Source organism: Molothrus ater, chromosome 3 (assembly GCF_012460135.2).
Source record: "Molothrus ater isolate BHLD 08-10-18 breed brown headed cowbird chromosome 3, BPBGC_Mater_1.1, whole genome shotgun sequence".
Lineage (NCBI taxonomy): Eukaryota > Metazoa > Chordata > Aves > Passeriformes > Icteridae > Molothrus > Molothrus ater.
The window spans coordinates 56859019-56883169 of NC_050480.2; the positions used below are offsets into that span (position 1 = coordinate 56859019).

The following is a 24151-nucleotide window of genomic DNA, read 5'->3' on the forward strand; positions in this document are numbered from 1 at the left end:
TTTGCCCCCTCCCCTGGGATGCAGGACAGAAGCAGCTTGATGCAATTGTTCCACAGGGCCACTGGGTCATGGGAAGCAGTGCCACAGGAGACATGCTGGGCTCCTGGGCCTCCCTTGGGGTCCCACAGCCTCCAGAAGCTGGGCAGTCTCCAGGGGATGGACTGGGTCTGGCTGCCCAGTGAGGGGCTCTCTGCAGCCAGAGGCACCCCTGTGAGGGGGGATGCTCTTGCTCCATGGCTTGCATTGATAAATGTCCTAAATGCACCTTAACACAAGAGTACTGCATGGTGATGGGGGAACAGAACTGCAACCAGAGCTCTTCCCAATTCTAAAGGCATCTGTCTCCATCTTTAGACTCCCAAGTGGTTGCACAGTCTGGCTGGCACCTCTGATTCTACATCTGCTCCTCACTGAACTTTCCCTCCTTTACTTGCATGCTTCCAGTGGTGTCACTGCTGAAGGAGGAGGAGCAAATAGTGCCTGTCTGTGGCTGCTGGCTCACGGTGGGCTCAAATCGAGCAGGAGGCAGGGCTGTGGCTTCACAAAGCACCACCCCATCCCCTTGCTGTAGGCAGTTCCTGAGGAAGATGTGCTTGCCTGTCTCATATTTCTATGAGTATTTGTGCTAGAGCAGTGGCCATGAGCTCCTGACACACAGGCCAGGATCAGCAGCCTCATTGCTGCTGGGGCAGGAGGACCCCAACCCTGAGACTGGCTCAGCTGCTCAGAGCATGGTACTGATAACACAGAGCCTGTGGGTTCAGTCCCTGTACGGGATATCTGCTTGAGAGTGGAACTCGATGATCCTTGTGGGCTCCTTCCAACTCAGAATATTCTGTGAATCGTGAACCCTGGTCCCCCCCTTCTTGCACTTTTTGGCCCCCACCACATCCCTGGAACAGCAAGCACAGGAGAGAGATGGGCTTTGCTCCTCAGCAAGGAAGAAGGACTGGGAGAAAAAAGTTGGATTTGGAGAGAACGGGCAGGAATAGGTGGCTGGGAGCTGGAGGTGATGTGAAAGGCTTTGCTAATGATGATCTGCAGGGAGAAAATAGTCAGTCAGGGAGAAAACAAGGAGAAAAGATCTCGTCTTTAGACTTGAGATTTTGGCACTTCAGCTGCACATGAGTTTCTCCTTGCTGAAGGTTACCACTTCTCTCAGGGTTTTGCACATTCACCCTCTAATCTGCCACATTCACCACAAATCCCACCAGAGATGGAGCAATGGATGTGGTTGTGTGGACCTGCCAACCTACAGGAAGGGTCAGTGTTTCTTTCCTGCTATTCTCCTCCTACAGCTCTGAAGATGGGAAATGAATGCAGCTTCCTCTGTAAGTATAGATTTCCCCTGACACCAACACTTTTTCCAGTGTAGGGATAGTGCTGGCTCTGTGTCTCATTGTCAGGCAGCTGTCCCAGGAAGCTGAATACATCCAAGGTTGCCCTAGTCTGCCCCCAGCCTGTCACAGGTGCAGGAACCAGCCTGGACTGGTGCCAGTGCCCTCTGTGCTGGAGCTGGGTTCTCTGCCCCTTTTAGTCTGCTCAGCTGGCTTGTTCAGCTGGGGCAGAGACAGGGAGGAAATTTCCCTCGAATCACTCTGGCAAGGACCCTGTGTGATTTTAATATTCTAGCCAGGGGCAGGGTGCCTACCTGGTAGGGTGGATTAAGCATTCCTTCCTTCACTCCTTATTCCTGCAATACCCAAGCATCAGCTTCCTGTTCTGTAGCCACTTGTGCTTCATTTTTTTTGAGATGTGAAATGCTATATCTTATTTAAGTTTAAAAGATTTAGTGGGTTTTGGTGTTTTTCCAAGAAATCCCAAATTCATTGACAAATGGAGTTTTCACCACAAAAAATGGGACTATTTTTTAAAACAAAAAAAAAGTGAAATTTAACTTTTTTCCCCTCAAAAACTTATTTCCCTTACCAATGGCAAAATGCTTGGTTGTGTCACGCTGCAAATCTGATACCGCCTCCTGCCACTGGTATCACCTCCCCCTCAAATCCACTTGTGCTGAAGACTATGACTCTTCTTGGGTAATACCATGTAGCAATTTGCTGTCTTTGTAGTCTTCAAAAATCTGAAAAACTCATCCATCTGCAGAGTGCATCCCTTCAAGAGGGTGTAACTAAACCTCTGCGTTTCCAACCCATCCTGGCTCTGTTTCTGTTCTCACCTTGCTCCCCATGTCCCATTCATTAAGGCTTTCTGCAGGGCTCTCTGAATGGTTTCTCCAATTCTCATCTTCTTTTGTGCCCTGACAGAGAAGGAGGCTGGGGGTTTTGCACTGCTGGTGATGCTGAATGAAGCAGAAATGTACAGGAGCCTGAGTGGCAGCAATGCAGGAAGCCTTTGTTTTACAGCGGTTGTGAGTCTGACAGCACGGCAAAGATGAGGAATGTCACGATACTGACCACTATGGTAAGGTCAAGCCTTATTTGGAGGCCACTTTTAGACAGTGATGAACAAGATCAAACTGGAGAGAACTATGAGTGAGTTAAAAATTAGGTAATTAATTACTGAAGATACTGATTGCATCATTGCTCCCAGAGCCCTTAGCAAACAGTTTGAGAGACCTTAATTTCTTGAAATCCTCCATCCCACTGCAACCAAAGTAATGTAAGATGCTTCTCCTCTTTTGAGGTATTTGATAAAGACCCAGGAAATATAACCACATTGGCAAATACCTGAATTACAAAGTGCTTCATCAGCTACTAGGTACTTAACATGGAAACCAATCTGATGAAATCATAACTACCATCAAAGAAAAAAATCAACATCTGGATAAGGTCTTCTTTATCTAACTGAACAGTTCGTGATTTTTTAGAGAACACAAAGTCATTTATCAGTTGTCTGTGTTTCTCTGTGTTAAAATGGTAATTAATGTACTGTGTTAATAGATAAATATATAAAAGAATGTAACTATAACTCATGGTATCTTTCAATCTTTTGCCTTTTGCTATCTAGCAAAAGTAGTAGTTTGCTCATATTTACATAGACTTGGAAAAGCACAAAGTACCAAGAATCTTTTACCCCATTTATGGTAGTACCAGCTGATAATGGTCAAAGTTTGGAGGGAATAGGTCCTACATTTTCCACAAGTCATGAACTTTGTTGTAATTTGCTTCCAAGGACTCAACTGGGGGTGCAGCACTGATCTCTCCAGCTCCGGTGGGATGATTTCAGTTGATTCTCTATATCCATCAAAGGGAGAGCTTGGTTGTGCCCTGGTCTTGTGCTCCCTGAGGCTGTGTCTCAAGGCAAGGAGACTTGGCCTCAATGCCTCTGTTGTGAGGAAGGGCTGAGCACTCTGCTTTGTCACTGTGACCTTTCCCAGTGTGTCCTGGGTTATCTCCTGCCAACCTTATCAGTCTGCCTTTAGAGACCTAGCAGCAAATGTGCAAGGGCATTTTTAGAGAATATAAGTGAGAATAAAGCTCTACCACTGCTCTTTAAAATGAGACTATTAAAAAAATTAAGTTTGGAATTAAATCTATTTTGGAGCATTTGATCGCTGAGTTTTGAATGAAATGGCAGAAACCCTTTAGACTGTTAAAATACTTATTTGTGTACTCTATTTATTAAAAAAGACACAGAAAAAAAGAATTGACTACTAGGTGGCATTGATTTAAAACAATGAGTCAACCAGTATTATAATTCAAATTATTTGTCTTCTCTCATAAGCAAAGTGGCTCAGAGGCATTTGCTAAGACTCTTGCATTATGCTTACGGTGCCCACACCTCCCAGCCCCACGTCCTTCTCGCTGGGGCTGAACGTGAGCCTTGTGGCAGCCTCATGTGTTTTTTCTTTCCTGTGAAGGAGGAACTGTGGGCACAAGGGTGTGTATTTTTGCTATTATAGTTGTTTGAGACTGCTCTGGTCTCCAGGGACTCGCAGGAGAAAACCACCCTCTTTCTCCCACAACTCCTGCTTGTAAGGCCTGAAAAGTGAAGCAAATGGGATGCTGAAGGCTCCACTGGTTGTACAGGAATGGAAAGTCACAGACATACTCATGAACTAGATTAAAGCCAAATAAGCAGATTTATTAGTACCACTCCTGCACAAAAAGTGCTTGAATCCAGAATCCCCAAGGGCAGAAGAGATGCAAAGGAGAATATGCTGACTTTTTTTTTTTTTTTTTGCACTACACTGAAGTAAGATCATTAATGTGCTCAAGAAGGAATGCAGGACTAGAAGGGAGCTATTTGCAAAGGTGAATTTCTTGTTATTGCAATTAAAATAACCCCCAAAATCCAGTCTTTAAGCTGATCATATTCTTTCCTGAAAGTATTCAGGATTTTCTGCCTCATCTTATTTCAGGCTTATTCCAAAGCCATAGTCCTCTGCCACCAGATCAGTTTCCAGCCCACTTTCACTGTTGTTCTAGAGGTGATTGATACACTCTTGTCATCCAGGCCAAGTCACTCTGACACTTCTAGATAATGTCCAACAGAAGTAATCATATCATTTCCTAACTGGTGGAAAAGAGTGTGCTTCACAGGCAGTTTTCCTCAGTCTTTCAGAACAAAAAGTGTAAAGTCAACATTCAAACAAGTGTCAGGCTGGGTCCTGCTCTCAGTTAAGCCAAAGGATGAGCTTTGCTGGAGGTTTCAGTGGGAGCTGCTGTGGTAATTCAAAGGTTTAAGATATGTGTTAGACATAATTATTTTTGTCTTAAAAAACACCAGCATGCTACTTTTTGCAGATGATGGTACTTGTGCATGTGAAGAATTGCAGACATTCAGTGGCAGCTGCCATGCTCATGGTGAGGGGACCCCCAGCTAGTCCAACTCATGACTCCTTTCCCAAGTGTGTTAGTGGTATTCCAACTGTAGATGAGCCATGAGGGAGGAAAGTGAAAGATGAAGCTGAGGCAGGTAACCACATGCACTTGGACAAGCTCTGGGGCTGATGTTGTAACTGGAGGGACAGCATAATCCCTCCCAAAAGGTAACATTTCTTCAATGCTCAGTGTATCTAAAGGGTTAAGGTGACACAGAAGGTTTTCTTTTCTGCCTAAATTAGGAAAGGGAAGAAACTTCTGAGATTCCATGTTTTGTGTGTATGTCTGTGTCCTGGAAGACCTCTACCAAATAAGGACTTTACATAAACAATTGGACAAAAAATTTTCTCCCAGAGGTAGAAGGTGCACATGTAAGAGGGGGTGAAGGCAGCTCCCTGGAGCCACTGGGTGAGTTTGAAATCAGCATGTAGACAGAGAAGAACTTTAATTGCTGGTGGTGAGACAGGAGAAGGGTCTGAAGCAGGTTATGATCAGACTAGTGGCTTGCTGAGTAGAAATGCAGAGAGGATGTGGCACGGAGATACTGAAGATGCCTGCACTCTCCACACTCTCCATATTGGTTTTACTCATGCTTTGATGGCTCTGTCTGCACTGAAGTTAAGGGGAAAGTCCCACACCTCTTTACCTCAGAGATTTTTAATTTTGGATCATTCTTCTTTCCATTTTCCCAGTCTCTCAAGTCTTGTCTGGTACTTCAGGCTTTCAAAAGAAGAAAGTGAACACCTCAAGGGAGAGCTTCAGAAATGATAAGAAAGGACAGAGCAGGAAAAAAAAAAAGCCATAAAGAAGGAAGAAGGAAATAGAAACACCCAAAGCTGTGGACACAGGAGTAATATGGTGGACAAAGGAGGCAGAAGAGTAATTTCAGTACTGCTTATTTTGCTTCTTCTGCTTGGTCTAATTCAACACAGGGCTGAAAGTTTGCAGCCAATGGAATGGCAGAAATACTATTTTAAGGTCTGTTTGTTTTCAAATCAGCTGTTGAGCAGTCGATTCAGCACCCCAGGCCTTTGCCTAGCCCCAGGAGAACATCTCTGGCTTCTACAGCCATCAGATTGTGCAGCTATCCAAGAGCAGAAAAGACCAGGGCAGACACCCAAAAAAGAAATGCTTCCCCTCCTTTCCCCAGAAGTGTTTCCAAATCCTCATCTGAGCTTGGCTTCGATATATGAGAAAGAAATGACCCTAGAAGAGAGGGGCCACGTGTGCCTATTCCAGAGAATTCTGACTCTTAGGCAATACTTTCTATGGAAAGAAAGGCTTTGAAGTGCACAAACACATAATTTGCCTCATGGTGCTACAACAGCCATGTCTGAGAGCGATACCAGGGGGTCATGTGCCCGGGGTATAATGGTGTATTTGAGATGTCTGAGGAACATGAGACAATACAAGTATTGCCAGTCACAGATCATGCCAGTTACTGCAGTGGGGAAGTGCTCTTGGCTGTGAATTGGGGCAGAGACTGTATCTCCTCTTGCATTAACCTACAGCCTGTTCTTGGAAGCCAGAAGGGATAATTAGGCTTAATCAATCCCATGTTTCCCACCAGGGAAGTCTGTTTCACCACTGACACAAGGGGATGAATGCTTGAAAAGCCTGGCCTTGTTTTGCCTGGCACAATGTTCCTTCAGGAATCACACACCTACAGTTTAATGATCATTCCAAGAAAGATTTACATTTGCAATTATGGAACAGGCAGCACCACCCTCAGCTGTTTCTTCCCAGCTGATGAAAATGTGAAGACTGAAGAACTTAAGCCTTGTTTGAATAAAGTGCCTGAACAGAAGCTAGAATTTAGGTGGCATTTAAGACATGTTCTTATTCCATCCTGACTTGAGCTTGCCCTTCAGAAGAGTTTGTGTTTTATATACCATACAAAGCCTTGTATTCAGAACCTGCACCCTGATCCCATCCTGAGGTGCAGATAGCCACTCGCTTAAGTAGCTGAGAGGATGCAAGAAACCCTTGTAAAACTAGTTAGCTGGGATCAGGCAGCACCTGGGGCTCATTCCCTGGTTTTGGGCTCACAGATGCTGTAGTGTAGTTTAGCTCTGCCAAAACAGAATTAGTAGATGCCCACTGAGACTATCACAGGTGATAGCAACAAAAACCACCCCATGTTTACAGATTCTGGCCAGCATCTATTAATATTGCCTCCTCTGTCCCAGCAGGGTCATCAAACCAACAGCCATGGTGCAAGAGACATGGACTCCAGTGACTCATCTGCCATGTGAGGGGTGAGCCCCACTGCCATGCCATCCTGACATGGTGCTGCAGGAGGCTCTGCTTCAGGACTCTGTCACTGGAGTTACCTCCCAGCTCTGAATGCTGGCACTCCATCTCTGCGCAGTGTCAAAAGACAGCTCTGATTCTGGTCTTCAGCCATCACAATGTCTCCAAAACTTTCCAGTGAAAAAAAAGAGATACAGAGTATCAGGTTATTTTACAAATCTCTTAATCTACTTTTTTCCGCTGACTCATATGGCTTATACACAACCAACTGTATTCTAGTCTCTTGCTGATTCTTCCTTCCCTCATCTCTGTCCCTCAAAAAAATACCCCAATGCCAGAAACCAAGCCTTTCTTCACCTGGGAGAGTACTAAGTTTAATTTTGGTAAGATATAAATATTATGCGCTACACAGTCACCTGGGTGATTGATACACTTGGCCTGCTGAGGAGGAGCTGTATAGCTCTGTGACTGACACCTCCCATCTCCTTCCACCGACCCTAGCTGGAGGAGGACTAGGAAATAGCTTTGCTAAGAATATGTCTCAGATTAGAGTCTGATCTCTTTGTACCATAGCAGAACAATCCACATAACACAGTTGCAGAAAACTTATTAAGTGTATTTAGGCGTGCCCTGAGTCATGCCTGTAAACTCTGCTTGTCCACCTCCCTGAAAACGTGGATTCGTCAGTGGGAATGTGGGTACACGTAAACCACAACAAGGCATTAAGAGATTAAGCCAGGATCAGAGAGGGAGAGAGAGAAAATAAAAGATACTGAGAAAGAGAAACAGGATAAAGGATACAGAGCCACCAGCCTTCAGTCTTTTTTGTGTAGGTGCCTTGTGAGCAGTGTAAGTGCAAAGTGCTTTGTTGCCAGGGCTACGTCCCGTGGGACTGTGTTGACCTGGGGGTATAGGAGATATTTCCATCCCCAACAAAGGGGAGGAATGATGAGGAGGACTCCATCTTATTGGAAGGCTAAATAATTACTTTATTATTCTATACTATATTACATTACATCTAAACTGAATCTGCCAAGCACTGAACTGCACTCCACTGCCCAGCATCTCGTGGCTGTCAGCCAACAGTCCCGACACACACATGGATTCAATTGGCCAGTGAATCAAAACACTCATACCAGAATCCAATTATCAATTCCCTTCAGGTAAACAATCTTCCATGATGCATTCCACTTGTGAACAAACACAGGAGCAGTAAATGAGATAAGAATTGTTTTTTCTTTCTCTGAGGTTCAGAGAATGTGAAAACCAGAAATATTCTTGGGAAGAATTGTACCCTGCTTTTCTCCGTGAAGAGCAATGTGGTGACATGGGGGCTGGTGGTAACCTGAGCATTTCTACACTGCACAGCTGTATCAGGCCCACTCCATCCCACTCTGGGTGCACAAGCAGACACAGCCGCCCCCCTGGGACATGCCCTGGAGCCCCACCTGCATCCGCCTCCACTGTGATCAGCAACACTTATTGCATGGCTAAGAGCCACACGAAATGCTGGTGTGCTGCTCATAGGGCAAGGAAAATCATGGGTGCTTGCCATCAAAAGATAAAGGCAAAGTGTGATCAGGAATAAAAAATGTAGTCCTGGGAAATGTATTCAGCAGGAAATGCAGGCAGCAGTAGTCCCTGGAACATCTAAATTCAAGGAAAATATTTTCTATTAAATAAAGAAAATAGAAACTTCAGTTGACTCAACATATTTTAGTTTTTGAAGTCCCTGTTAAGGAAAGAGAAAGAAGTGGTGTCTTTAATCCCTCCAGCTCAGAGGAAGAAGGAAATTTATGTTTTAATCCAGGAGGAAGAAGCAGAACACCTAAAACCACAGAATTTCAGGTTCTTTATCTCCAGCTGCAATTCAGTTGGTTGTTGTCCACAACACAGCTTACATAGTGTTATCTCAGCTCTGCAGGGCAAATACTTTGTTACCAAAGTTATCAAACTATGAATAGAAGAGGACAAGTCAATGCTGTTTCTGAAAGCAAACTGATGACATAACCAATATAGGCATTTATGCTGGAACTTTGGCAAGATGTACCACTACATCACTGTAGGAGACAGAAGTCCTGAACTCAAAGTCCTCAAGGACAGCCTTTTTTCATGTGCAGTGTTGGCATTTTATTGCAAAGTTCCCATACCTTCTCACTGATTTCTCACATGCAGCTCCTCACAGCACTGACTCCTTCTTCACAGCACAACTACCAAACTCCAACTCCCTTCTCAAGGCAGCTAACCCATTCTTTTGTGGCACTCTTCTTCTTATTGGACACAGCTGTAGCCTATTAAGGGCAGGCCTGTTCCTAATCTTTGGTGATTAGTACAGCTGCAACTCCTCAGGGGTGAGACTGCCTTCTGCACTATTCTCTTACATTCTGTTCCCCCACAGTGCAGGGCCTGAATTATGATGTGGTTTCATGACATGGATTTCCATGTGATGACTACCACAGCTTAGCATCTAGTCCCATTTCTGTCAAAGGTATAAAGGTGAAAGTTGAAAAAGGTGAAAATATATAAATAAAAAGCCAAGACTCCTTGTTTTTCCTGCAAGAGGCTCAAACTAATTTCTTATTGTTCTTGTGAGGTTGAAGCAGTCAGTAAATTCCTTGTATTTTTAGTATTTATATTACTGTGCTAGATAAGTGTCTCACAGATTTGAAGTTGGCCTCCCAGTGCTCCCATGCTCCTCCCATTTTTGCAGAGGAGGAATTCTGATGATGTTGAGGCAGTCTGAAACAGAGTAATCCCAGGCCTCATGATTTCTACCCTCAGAGTCATTGTCCTGTAGTCTTGCTACACTTGAACAATTTCATTTTTCAGAAAATATAATGGCGTTTTTTATATTTTAGGACTCTAGACCCTCCCCATGTATATATGTACACTTGATAGAAGAGACAGTTCAGTGTTTTCATTCAGTGACCTTCTGACTTCATGCAGTAAACCCACTGCATGAGCTTGTTTTGCACTTGTGTTCAAGTTACATCACCTTGAAAAATAAAAATTATCTCAGAGTCTATGTTTTGTCTTTGGAAAGAGTCGGGTATTAGAGGCAATTTAGAAATAATAGAAGAACTTTACTCAAAGGAAAATGTTTAGCTTCTTGAGAGTCTTCATTTAAAAATTCAGCATTTGGGAAAAATCCTAAAGCAGGAGGAAATATTTTCCTTCTGCAATGATATTTTGATGCACTCTGCTCTGGTTCTTCTCTATTAGTCATGCTCCCAGCTGGAGACCAAGAGAAAAGAGGATTGTAATACAAAGTCATATTCCATGGTGCACTGTGGGAGGCTCTGTTCAAAAAGGAGAAATGAGACATGAGAAAACTGGGCTACAGTTTCCCTGCAAAACCACAATCTGATATACACACACCCACCACAACACTGAAATTTTGATTTTTAAAATACTGAATTAATTCATGGACCTTTAGATCACTTTTACAGTTCTGGTGGAAATTCCTTCTTTAAGCCCCACCAACACATTGTAATACACACCTCATTCAGGCATGTCATTATAAAGCTCTTGTTGTTTACTGCTTATTATCTAACTGCAGTCATACACAGTAGTTCCATTTTCAGCATGTCATTAGATGACTTGCAAAGATGTTGTCCTAAGGAGTTACAGACCTCTCCTGGCTGATTCCACAGAGTGTCCAGAAAGGGCTGTTAACAATTCCTGTGTCATCTACATAATTTTTTTTAAACTCCTGGTGACTCCATACACCAGTTATCATCCTTTTAAACAATTTTCCAGTACAAGGAATCTTCAGCAGTATAGCTATTTCTCTTGTGCAGAGAACAGGGAGACAGGTGAGCCATCAGACTTCAGGTGAAAAATCCTGAGTGTTCAGTGAACTGACCACTAGAGACAGAGGTTTCACAGTACCATGCATCAAGCATCTTACTCAACCACCTACTCCTACAGTACAGAAGGCAAATAAAGAATAATGGCTAATTTATGGAAGGCTGGAAATACATGCAAATGATAAATATGTGATGCAGATTAAAAGACAAGAGGCAGATTAGTACATTCAAGATTAAAGATTATTTCAGGGTGATCTTTCTTACAAGGGTGGGCACTTGACAGACAACTCAGTCTGACAAACAACACTTTTTCAAGAAGAATTTGGATATATGTTGCTGGGAACATCCAGAAACAACATGTGTTGAAAGAGAGAGCACCATGGTATCAGACCCTTCTTTCATTAACTTGATCAATAATACAAAATGTCTTACTCTATATGCACTACTGGCTAATCACCATTCAGAGCTTTCCTTCCAGCATTTTTTCATGGGAAGCTCTGACTCATCTCTATCATGCCTCAGTCACATTTTCTAACTGTAACTTCTTCTTTGCACAACTGAAGCTAGAGTGGTTTAAACCGCCTATACTAATCATACACGCCAGGTTATTGCTGCCATTCTTACCCAATTGTCTCCCCAGTGGTTTCCTGCATTGTTTTGCATATACAAAATGAAAATGTAGAGAGAAAACACTGTTTCCTGTATTGTCTTACACTGCACAGCAGTGGTGGCTCTCATGCTTGGTTGCTGTTGGGCTGCCAGCAGACAGGTGCACGGTATCTTCTCTTTTGATGCGTGATGACCCTGGGTTTGGTGCAAGGATTTGTGCCGTCAGTGACCAGAACAAGAGGGAAATAAGTCTGAGAATGATTTTAGCAAGGGTAGATTTCCACTGGGGACAGACTTCACTATCTTCAAGATAAGAACAACCACCTGCTATTCATGTTATGGCTGAAGGCAGGTCTGCAGACAGCTGGGGAGCCTCTGGAACCCAAGGATACAGGGGATAAAGATGGGCATTAGGAAACAATTATTTTGTATTAGTTATTATTATTATTATTATAGTATTATTATTATATTTTTTTGTATATACAATTATTTTGTATTCATTTTCCCCAGCTCACAGCAACACCAAGAGCTCCTCACTTGTTATGATATTCTCTCTGATTTGGGAAACTCCCTGCAATTTACTCTGGCTGCTTTCTCACCAGCTGTGACGAGACACAGAGGTATGAGCTCAGATACAGAACACCACGTGTGCTGCCAGCCAGGTGGGTAAACACGGACATCTGCTATTGTGTGAATAGGTCTGTACAGCTTCTATAGCCAAACTGGCCAATTTCCCCTCTGGCTGTGGGGAGTGGAGCCAGCCGTGTCCCCACAAAATTCAGCAGTCACGGGTTTGGAGAGCAGCACACGCCCTGCCCCGAGGCTGCCGAGCTGGAGCTCGGCTCTGGCTGCTGCTGGCATCACCCCGAGTGCTGAGCCCTGCTTTGCCACCCAGAGCTGTGCAGGTCAGAAAAAAGAAGGTGTGGCTCAAGTCAGGAGCAGGAACATCTCCAAATCCTCCCTTGCTCATGAGACAGTCAGTCCATAAAGTTGACACATAAGCAAGTCCTCTAACCTTCCACCAGCCTGGGCAACACCACCAGAGTAATGGGCCAGACACTTCACTTTGCTTCCAGAGATCTGCTCACCAGCTTGGGGCTTGCCTGGCCCTACCTTGTTTTCTGCTATTGATTACCCTTTTCTCATCAACATTTTCAGAGCAGAACCTAAAATTCATCAATCATTCAAAAATTTCTCTGACAAAGAACTGACAAGTAATCTGAAAACAGCCTTGCCAAACAATTTTAGGAGCCTGTATGGTCCCAACACCAGCTATAAACCACCCCATCTCTCACTATATGCTTAATTCTTTCTTCAGGTAAGGTTCTTCCCTGTTTCCCACACTAGACTTGGCTTTCAGGCCCTAAATCCATTTTCATAAACATAATGTGGTGGGTCTTAATCACCCACAAAATAATACGATTAATTCACCTCAACCAACTTTAGCTGTCAAAATTTCTCAGGATTACAGGATTAAGCAGGAATCCTTGATTCAGAGCCTGCTATTTCATACTGTTCTCATGAAAGCACAATCCTGTTATTGCCACTAATAGGATTTTACAATTGACCTTACAGCAACTGAGCAGCCACCAAGAAGTCTTCAGCCTTATACCAATTCCAGACTTAGTCATCTTTGTGTTATGTTTTCTTGTATTTTAACTCCTACCATAACCTTACTTTTCAGCTGTTAACAGATGACCTGTGTTGGCTTCAAAGCTTGCTGGTGACATATATTTTCACCTTGTTTTGCAGAAAGCAGCACTAAAGCCAGCTTTCATGCCTGTTGCCTACAAAACACAAGCCATCAGTTACCACCCTTTAGGGAACTGGTATATGCTAGGATCATGGCTGGTAGGAGTAGGATAAAAGATGTCCAGCAAGTTCTGTGGTGAATTTTAGGTTAACCTTAATTCTTAAGTTTACCCCACACCTAACTCCTACTTTAATGACACTCTCACATCACCTACTGAGGAGTATCCATAAGTCATCATGGCTCTTCCAGTCTCTGTGAGACTTAAGGGGTCTTAAAACTCTTAGGATCCATGCATTTTGTAGTCACAGAATGGTTTGTGTTGGAAGGCACCTTAAATATCATCCAGTTATCATCTCCTTGCCATGAGGAAGGACACCTTCCAGTAGATCAGGTTGCTCAGAGCCCCATAATCTTGTCTGGAACATTTCCAGGCATGGGCATCCACAGCTTGTCTGGGAAAGTCATTCCAGTGCCTCACCACCCTCACAGTAAAGAATGTTTTCCTAAAATCTGATCTAAACCCACTCTCTTTCAGTTCAAAGCCATGTCCCTTTGTCCTGTCACTACATGCCCTTGTAAGAAGTCCCTCTCCAGCTTGTTTTCAGTGTGTCCCATATCCTCTGTTTGCACTCTAAAGCCTCCTGTTTAGTTTTTGGCCCTCTTACAACCCCTGTTTCTCAGTGTGCTCTTCAGCTCTCTGTAAGTGGTTTGCACCCAGATCTTCAGTCCACACTCTGAAACTTAAGCCAAACTCCTACCTTTGTTAGAGCTGAATAATTAAGGAACAAATTTCAGCTGGAAAGTGGTAATGACTGAATGACCATCAGGAAAAACTGCACTTCCTGAAAGTGCTACAAAGCTCATCCCTGATGGGTTTTGGTTATATAAGTATATATAAGTATATATAAGTATATATATATAAGCTCATATAAATATAAAGTGGGAGACCTGACCCCTGGGTACACAGAGGCTTTTTTATACACTGGCACCTGTACCAACCACATAAACCCCTCTAATCTGGTTTATAAATCCTAGGTTGTTGGGTTGTGTTTAATGAACAAATTGGAAGTTCTTTACAGGTTGCCTTCTGCTTCCAGGAATTGGAGATGGGAGAAAATTAAATTATTCAAAGTCTCTAAGAAAAATGTATAAGATAAAAGGTAACACTACTAGCTTCCTACATACAGGATACTTGCAAGTGTTAGTCCATTCAGTTTACACCCACTGCAAAGCTGCTCTGTCCCACCAAGTTAGCGTCAGAGAGAAAGATTTTAGGATAAATTATCATTCATGTGACATCTTGCTGTATATTCAGTTTAGATCAAAATTACAAGAGTTTCCATATTGCCCATCATGTCTTTACTGTCAGTACTAATTTCTAGTCCCAAAATCAGTTCAAGTTCCACACTGTGCTATTGTAGCCCCCTTGTTCATATCTGAATACTTAAACTGATTCAGAAATAGCTGATGTAAAGACTGCTATTCAACCTTCCTCTTACTCCCAAAATCACCAAGGATAAGGTGTGTTTGACCCATTCCCTCAAGACCAGGTTTCAGTCTGGTGCCCTGGCCATGTGGATGGTGACTGAGGGTGCTACAGGGATCAGTCATGCAGGAGGGGCCGTGTGCCTGAGGGAGATCTCACAAACTGCCTCTGGGAGACTGGATGCCAGGGCATTTCCAACTTTGGACTGCAGTGGGCTGCAAACACAAGTACCTGGTCAATCTTGACATGTTAACATATTCCTGTAATGACTCTCTCATTACTTGTATGCATATTTCCTTTTTGGGGAAAGGAGCAGGTTTTTTCCTTTTTCAGATGTAGCTTGAAATTTTTGGTCCCATAGGTGTTGAATGTAAGGTAGGTTACAACTTAAGCCAACAAAAGAGTTAGAAGTTGTTTTATTTCACTGTGTTCCCTTCCTAACTTTATTCTGACCCTCCCTTTGGGGTCATTTATTTCTCACATTAGTTAGTTGCTCTTCCCGTTTGGGGATTTGGTACTTTTAGTGAAACATTTAAAGGAGAAGACCAAGCAAACTCTCTCCTTATTTGGCTAAGAATGTTTGTTCTGCTAATATCTGAATGTAAAAACAACCTAATACTTGGGACAAAAGCAGGGGGTATCCTCAGGAGACTTTTCAAGCTCCTAGTTTTGTTTGAACTTTTCAGGGGAGACTATTTAAATCTCATGAAAAGATTTTTGTGTTTGGTTGATTTTTTTGTTTTTTTTTTTAAAGAATAATCTCTAGATATAGATTTTACCTAGAGGAATGGATGTATGAGACTAACTCAATGATGGGCTATTTTCTTTCCTCTCTGATCCTTTCCTTTCCTTTCCTTTCCTTTCCTTTCCTTTCCTTTCCTTTCCTTTCCTTTCCTTTCCTTTCCTTTCCTTTCCTTTCCTTTCCTTTCCTTTCCTTTCCTTTCCTTTCCTTTCCTTTCCTTTCCTTTCCTTTCCTTTCCTTTCCTTTCCTCTTTTTTTTCACTTTCTCTTTGTCTTTCTCACTTTCTTGTTTTCTCATATAAAAAAATATGAAACAAATTTGCGAATTGACTTTTTTTTCTTTTAGATGGCATGTGGTGGCAAAGTTCTAAATTGAGATTTTTTTCTTTGGATCTTAACATCCCCAAATAGATTTTCTACTCCCTTCATGTTTGTTTGTTTAAACTAGGTCTCTTGGTATTGTAGCAGCTCAGGACAACTTTCCATATACTGCCCTTCAGTTCCCACAAGAGTTAAATCCCAGGCTTTCAGCTAGATGGGTTGCCAGCTACTGAGTGATGCCATTTGAAGCTTAGCCTCAGATGATGAGCCTGGGACCTTTTATTTGGCATGCCTCAGACTTTTGGAGCAATGGGAGGACTGCACACTTCTTTTTGAGTCATGGTCAGAGTCCCTGTTTGCTCCCCCTCTTACCAAAGGCAAATGGTTGGAGAAGGTGAACTTCAGCTTCTTCAAGGAAGTTCTTCAACAGCCTCAAGGAAATCTGGACAAACCATGGATGTATCTGGAAGAAGAGGATTCTTTCCATCCTCATCTCTGAATGCTATCATGTGGGAATGACCTCAGTAAGTCAAGAACTTTTTCCTCTTTGTTTTACTCTCCAGAGAGAAAACTCCTTTCCTACAGTGATACAAATCCAGAACTTGCTTGAATATTTTCATACTCTGTTGCTTTTTCATACTTGAGTCTTTTAATTCTCTTTTTCCTTTCCTATTTGTTTTAACTCTTGAAGTAGATTCTCCTCTCCTTTTTTTTACTGTGAACCTTTACTGGACTTCTAACAGCACATTCTTTGAGCACCTTTCCTTTGCAGTTTTTGCAGAGCACTGCTTTTGGGAGGCTTGCCACTCATTCTGGTCACTGCATTTACTTGCTGCATTCACTGTCCCCTACCACATCTCCAGCTATGTTGTTTGTTGTCTTCAACTGTCTCAGGTGGTAGCATGGTCAGCATACAGGTGGGATCATCATTAACATTTTTGCACAGGTTTAAATGCCAGCAAGGCCTGAGGCTTCCCAGGTTGTTACAGAATGCTCATTCTTAGACTGTGATATCCTTGTCTTAAGGAGCTATTTTAAAATCAGGAAATGCAAGAGTCATGAGAGAAAAATTATGACTAGGGTGAATGGCTCTCTTTAAATAATCATTACTCCAATAAAACTTCTTTACCTTGCATTTGATCTTCTTAACTACTTGACAGTGTGGGTAAATTCTTACTATGGCATGTTGATGAACAAGGTAACTTATCTGGATGAACCAAGTCAGCTAGGCAAGCTCATTGTCAACAGTTAGTCCCTGTTAACATCAGTAAATCCAGAAGTGTCCTGAATGTGACTGTGCATCGTTACAGGGCAGCTGGGAAGTTAACAGGGAATGGGGTATGAAATATTTGTATGAAAATCAGCAGAAACCAATGCTACCAACTCTCTGTTATGAGATAAAAGGAGAACTTACCCCATAACTCATCAAAACAACAGTTAAAACCATTGTAACAATGGCAGGGAAACTGAACAGATTGTGGTGATGATGATGAACACGATGTGATGAACAACATCTCCTTGTGATGGGTTAGATTTATAATGTTTGCAAGATACCTGCAGTCATGTTAAGTGTTCAGAGTGTGTAAACATGTTTAAATTTTGTTATGCTGTGATAAATGGCACTTAAAGCAGGTAAGAAATTGCTCTCTCAAAACAGTGCCATTTTGCTTTCCCGCCACCTCTGTACTTGGAGGAAATACAATGCTGAATAACTACAAATTATTTTTACTTAATTAAATCCCTTTCTGGAAAACTGATGTTGGTATCAACGTTTTTTTTTTTAAAGCCAAAAAACCTATGTGCCAAGTTCACTTCAAATGCATAAGTTTAACTTAAAATTAATGCCATTAACTTCAATAGGAACTGAAGAGACCTCTCTGGGAACAATCCAGGGCTCTAACAAGAGCTACCAATGCCATTTGTCATGACTATATAATGAAACTGTGCAATGTGATGGGGACATTGCTTGTCCAAGAGCTCTTTAAGAGAATCTCTTAGCTGTGGTTTAGCACTCACAGGCTGAGCCCCTTGGGGAAGGCAGCTCAGGATTTCTGCTAGCATGATAGGCTTAGTGACCTTTAACATTGGCAAGAGCAGTTCTAATTGGGTTTTATCTAGCATCAGTATATCAAAGCTGGTGTGCCTTTTTCCAAGGCCTTCATGTATGTCCAGAAATTGAGGGTCCACAAAACGGAAGGAAAAGGGGGAGGGGAGGAGCACACAATGCTCACAGTATATTTTTATACATATTTACAGAAGGAAGAGCTGTGCTATCCAAACTTGAGCTTTCCCCATGGATGAGTCAAACATAACGTTTCATCCCAGCGAAGGCACAGAGAACATCTCAATGCACAGAAACATTTCTACACAGGAAAGGGTCTGGGAGATATTGACCCCACTTTGGGTAATTATGATCATCTCCTTCCTGGGTTTTTGTGAAAATGGAATTGTCCTCTGGTGCCTCTGCTTCCAGATCAAAAGAAACCCATTCACTGCGTACATCACACACTTGTCCATTGCTGATATCTCCTTACTGTTTTGTACGTTTATTCTGTCAATTGAGTACATTGCTGGTTTTGGATTCGCATACGGTTTTTACTATTATGTAACCACCACACTATCTATTGTCTTCCTTCTTGGCTATAATACTGGTCTCTATCTCCTGACAGCCATCAGTATTGAGAGGTGTCTGTCTATTGTTTACCCCATCTGGTACCGATGCCACCGGTCGCAGCACCAGTCGGCAATCGTGTGCGCCATTCTGTGGACTCTGTCTTTTTTCATGACAGTGGCCGAATATTTAACATGCAAAGATGATTCAACCAAGGAACAATTCGACGACGGCAACCATTGCCAAGCACTGCTCATCTTCACGTGGATCCTGACTTTCATGATCTTCATTCCTCTAATGATTCTGTCCAGCCTGATCTTGGTTATCAGGATTCGCCGTAACTCCCTGAGACCTCATTCGTCAAAGCTCTACATCATCATTGTGGCCACAGTCATTGTCTTCCTCATCTTTGCCATGCCTATGAGGCTGCTGTATCTTCTGAATTACCACCACTGGTCATCTTTGCTCAGCCAGCAGAACCACGTCACCATTGTTCTCTCCACCGTTAACAGTAGCATCAACCCCCTGGTTTACTTCTTTGTAGGAAGCAGCAAAAAGAGGAGGTTCAAGGAGAGCCTCAAAGTGGTTCTTAGCAGAGCTCTCACTGATGGCTTGCGGCCAAGAAGCCAGGAAGTGGGCATGAGTTTGGATATAGCCGAAACAATTTTCTAAAGCTTAGGGGGGAAACTGTAGGGGCAAACAACTGAACGTGGAACATTTAATAAGCCTCTGCAAAACGAAAAGTATTTTTCATAGAATGTAAAAAGCAAAGGTGAAATGATATTGTTATCTTTGGTGGTTGAGCAATGGAAAAACAGGGACTAGAATAAAGATAACTTTTATTTGTTTTTTTTTTAAATTTGTATTTTCTTAATTATTCAAATACATGCTACATCCTGATGTGACTATACCAATCAAAGATACCACAGTGAAAAATGGATAGGCCAACAGAGAATATTAAAAAAGGACACAGAAATATGTTATAAATAGTGTGACATTTATAAAATCACCGAGCACCCATAAATGCTATTGAAGTCATCAGGGCCTGTGTGTGTTCGCATTTTTAAAAGTCAAACCCACTAAACACAGGATTCACGTTACATACTGGGATTTAATTTCAACTGTTTCCAGCTTGTTTAAGTGCGCAAAAGAGCTGCTCCCTGGGGGAAACAGAGGAAGAAATCCATGCATGACAGGAAGTCCCCATACATAGCAAGGCACATACGGTGCAACTTTGATCTAGCAAGACATTTAAGTATATGTTAAATGGCCTAATTAATCTGTTGTTAAACTTCAGAATTTGTTTTCAAAGTATATGTTGCATAATTTCCACTGACACCAAGATGTCTCTGGGTCCTTGGATAATTCAGTACTTGACACATAGGAGAATCTGGCAACACAGGCTTGTTGCCAACTCACAGAGGCTTTTGCCCTAATTATGAAGGGTGAGGCGGGCTTATCCCCAAAAATGTCAGCATTCCTGTAGGTTTAGATATTCAAGGAGTCTATGAGAAAGTCAGTCCCAACATTTGCTGTCCCAGCCACATAGTTAGTATTTATCTCTTCTTTGGAGAATATATGTCCCCTGTGTGGCCTCTCTGTTTTATAACAACCAGTTTTGAAAAAACAGAAAAAAGAAAGGTGCCTTACACAATGAATAACTGGAGCTACACACCAGCCACACTTTTCCAGCTGCCTGCCTCCCTCTGTTGTATACCAGGGCACTGGGGCTGCTATTTTGTGGTGTTTAATTCCCAGGGTCACTTGCCCAACTATAGCCAAGCTGCAGAGTGCAGAGGACAATAGGAAAGATATGATGGGGCCAGATGAGCTTTATCACACAGAACATGGCAGATTTTGTCAGTCAGAGCACAGTGGCACATTTAAAGAGACACACATTTGCTTCTGGCCCCCAAGGAGCTCCAAATTCAGCAGGAGCTGAGACCTCCCCCCACAAGCAAAAGCAGCATCTTCAGCTTCCCGCCAAGTTTCCACTGGCACACTTAATAGCTAACTGGGGAAAGAAAAATACAACCCACCCCTCCTTTGCTGAAAGACTGCCAGTCCTGGAATAAGGAAGATTGTAGGTTTAGACAGAGGATCAGATGGGAATTCATGTAGAAAAGAGATCTCAGAAGAATAAATGTTCTTTCTACACGTGCCCCTTCCTCCTTACATTAAAGCATTGCAATGTGTCATTGTAGAAGACTTGGGAGAAGGAAGAGGTTACTCCTACATCTTCCTGAGTCCCTCACTCCATCAAAACCTTTACCTATGACAGCCCCTCCCCCTGTCCCAGTTTTTGTCATTGAAACTCCAGTCCCAGGCTTGTCACAGCTACTGGTTCGGGTGGTAGATGAATGGAGTCTGCTTCTCTCTTAGGACAGAGATCTACTGTGCTGCTGGAATGACACATCAGCTGAGCTGCACCCCCTTGTCGATGGGGAGTGCAGGAGAGGGCAAGGAGGTCTCTGGACACTTTGTGAGGGAGGGCCAGGGGGAAAAGTGAGTGTGATGTCCACATACATGTGTCATGTGTGTGCACACAGCTGCTGAGGGCTGGGGGACTGCAGGGAAATTTGTCAACACTGATGAATGCCATAAACTTAAATACTGGGATAGATCTAGCCCCCCTTAAAAACCCCCAGACTTTCCTTTAAAGCTGTTCCCTACCCTTACCTCAAAACCTTTTACAATAATCACACAGAGAACCAGAGACAGGGGCAACATTGCAGGAAGCATCTTCAACACATGCTTCTGCTGTAGCCACACATGCAACCCAGTTCTCTCAGAGTGATTCAGGTGAGGTAAGGCACATGATTTCCAGTGCTTAAACATATCCAGATTATTACAACAGGCTTGGGTTAAAGATCACCATGCATGCAGCCAGGGCAGTAGATCTGAAGAGGCAATAATATGCAGCAGGGCAATGGGGATGCTTGTGAGCTGAATAGTGCTCTAGCTTTTAGCTTATTACCCCTTTTCACCTGGCCATGCCTCCAAATGTTTCAGATTTTGGACAACGGTCCGTAGATCAGTTCCCAAAGCAACAAAAATTAACACTCGGCATGAGATGCACATCCAGAAGGACAAATAAGAATGAACATCTAACAGCTGAAAAATTACTAATATTTCCCAGTGGATTGATAAAAATAACTTATGGATGTTCTTTCTTCTTTATCATAGCACCTGGTGACTGTTCTCTGTGCAGACAGGCTGCAGTACAAGGGGAACTAATAAGCACATGATTCCATGATTAAAAAAAACCAAAACCCAAGACATGGAAAATGTGACAATTTGTTGCACAACAAGGACGTGATTCCCCACCAGCTTGCATCTTTAAAAATTATTTGCAACTGTGGGAGAGATTGAAATACCACTGTGCAAATCAGATGGTTTTAGCATTCTTTAGTGGTGCAGAACAGGAAAGGTTGTCTTGAGGGTCAAGTACTATCGATGGAGCTTAGAGAAGTGGGTTCTATTTTAATGCAGTATTGGCATCTAATTTTTCTGTACCACTCTTTCCTACCTATAAAACGAGAGTTGTATTATTTTGCCTCCAGTGTTGTGCTTTTACATTTGCACTACAGGCACTTTAGAACAGCAACTATCTCTTGGTTATCTCTTGTAATGTCTGGGATAATAAGGATGTAATTTTGCTGTGCTGCCAAGACAAGGAATTATTCAGGAAAGTAATGTCCTGTATATAGCTTGCTTTATTAAAATGCTCTTTACCAGGCTTCCGATCAAATTGATACTAATGAATGTTGTGGGCTGTAAAAGTGTGACTAGAAATACAAGGAGAAAAGTCACTTCCCTAGACACAGAAGAGTTTTTGTTCTTTAGCTACTCCCTGGGTGCAGAGGATGATATGGGACAGGCTGCTGTTTCAGGCCCAAAATGATGTGATGGTTTATGCAGCAGCTTTCCTCTATAACTCACAGACTTTGTGAGTTAAGGACTTTGTGAACAGTCCTTGTGACAACAAGGACAGAGAGGTGAGGAACATGATATTGCCCAGTTTACTTCTAGCCTGGAGCATACCCTGGGAAATCCTCTAAAGGAAGCTGAAATGTTTCCCAGTTGTACTGATTGCTGCAAACAACAAACCTCCCTTTCTCAGCATGAGAACCATCCACAAGTCCATAGCATTCCCTGGTAAAATGCCTCAGGTCACTTTGTGGAGGGAGGGTAAGAGGGATGGTTCCTTTGCAGGGTCCTCCAAAAACCCTAGATAGATTGTCTGGCTCCCCCCAGAGAGATTCTTCCTTCTCAAGTCCTCCTGCTGTGCCAGTCCCAGGGAGAGCACGACCCACACACTGGGTTTTATGAGCAGACGTTGCAGTGATGGTAGTGGCCAGCAGAAGATACTCTCAGAAGGTACCAGGTCAAGGGAAAGCAGAAAGTCAGTGTGAGATTATGTGTAGCTCATACCATACAATGCTGCCTTGCCATTTGTGTGCCTGCTGCTTCTCTTCCCAACTCCATGCAGAAATAATTCATTAAAATCCACTACACAGGGTTTCTAGCTGCCTATCCAACTGGAAAGCCAGTTTGCTTTCTATTTGGTTGCCCAGGCATTTGTGCGATGTCCACATGGAATTATTTTATTTTCCAGTTGATTCACACAAGCCTAAAAGATGAAGCATCAGGATCTACATTCAAACAAAAGTATTACAGGTGCAAAACTCTGAATTCAAATTAGAGCTACTGAGATAGCCTGAATTATTCTAATACTTCTTCCTTGCATATAACATTCCATTTTTAATTATATTATTGCAACCTATTTTTTTCTCCAAACTGGACTCTTGCCTCATTAAATACACAAGACTAGACCTGCTGCTGGCTTAGTTAAGTATTTATAGAGTCCTTGCTTCAGGTGTTTCAGAGATATGAAGGGTAGGAAAAGGGAGGGAGCGGCTGTGGCTGTATCCATCTGGCCCCAAATCCTGTCTCCAGCAGTGTTCACAAGCAGATGCCTACAGAGGAGAAGGAACAGAGCAAACCCATATCATTCTTCATTCTCATCCTCTCCAAGCCTTCAGCAGTTATCAGCTCAGAAACACTTTGCTCTAGAAATCTTTACACTTGGTAACTTTCAATGGATTTCTCCAACAAAAACATCTGACCTCCATGGAATCCATATGAGTTTTTTATGTCTTCAACACTTTCACAGAAGTATTTCATGTTTATTCTGAAGGATTGTCTTCAGGAATTGGAGAATGAAATTCTTACTTGGATTCTATCATTTTAACACCACTAAGCAAGATGCAATACAAAGCAACTAATTTTTTTCTCTTAGAGCACACATTTTTTTCCCTCAGGACACAAAGCATCTCTGGAATTGGAGTAACTTTTAATTATTTATTTCTCCTGTTAAGAATTTGCTTTATAAAATATATGGCTCTAGAAAAGTGGACATTATAGCAAATAGATAACAATTATAATGATAAAAGTTATCAGCATTTTGAGGTAAAGAATAAATTAAAATATTCATAGAATCAGTATTTTTAGGTATAGTGTTCAAAGAGATGTAAAATTTAACAGCTACATGCAGGAGATGGACTAAACACCTTGGTATCAATGCTCTGTCTTAGAACAAAAACTCCATTTGCTTAATGCATTAGAGGAGGGTGCTTTATGTTTCATGTTGTCTTTGGTCTATCTGGATTTATTTTTGAACTCAAAGAGTGATATATGTTTTTCAGATATAACTTTTTATATTATTTATAGGAAAAAAGTTCTCTTTGTTACAAGTAAAGTATTTCAGATGACCACATA

The 24151-nt window shown here is 42.4% G+C and overlaps 1 protein-coding gene across 1 annotated transcript; it reads left to right on the forward strand.

Annotated features, from left to right (window-relative positions):
* Window positions 1–18052: 18052 nt before the first annotated feature.
* On the forward strand, window positions 18053–19042 carry MAS1 (MAS1 proto-oncogene, G protein-coupled receptor). The gene has a single exon (XM_036381160.1). It carries the CDS (start codon window positions 18053–18055, stop codon window positions 19040–19042), a length of 990 nt encoding a protein of 329 aa, XP_036237053.1.
* Window positions 19043–24151: the final 5109 nt, after the last annotated feature.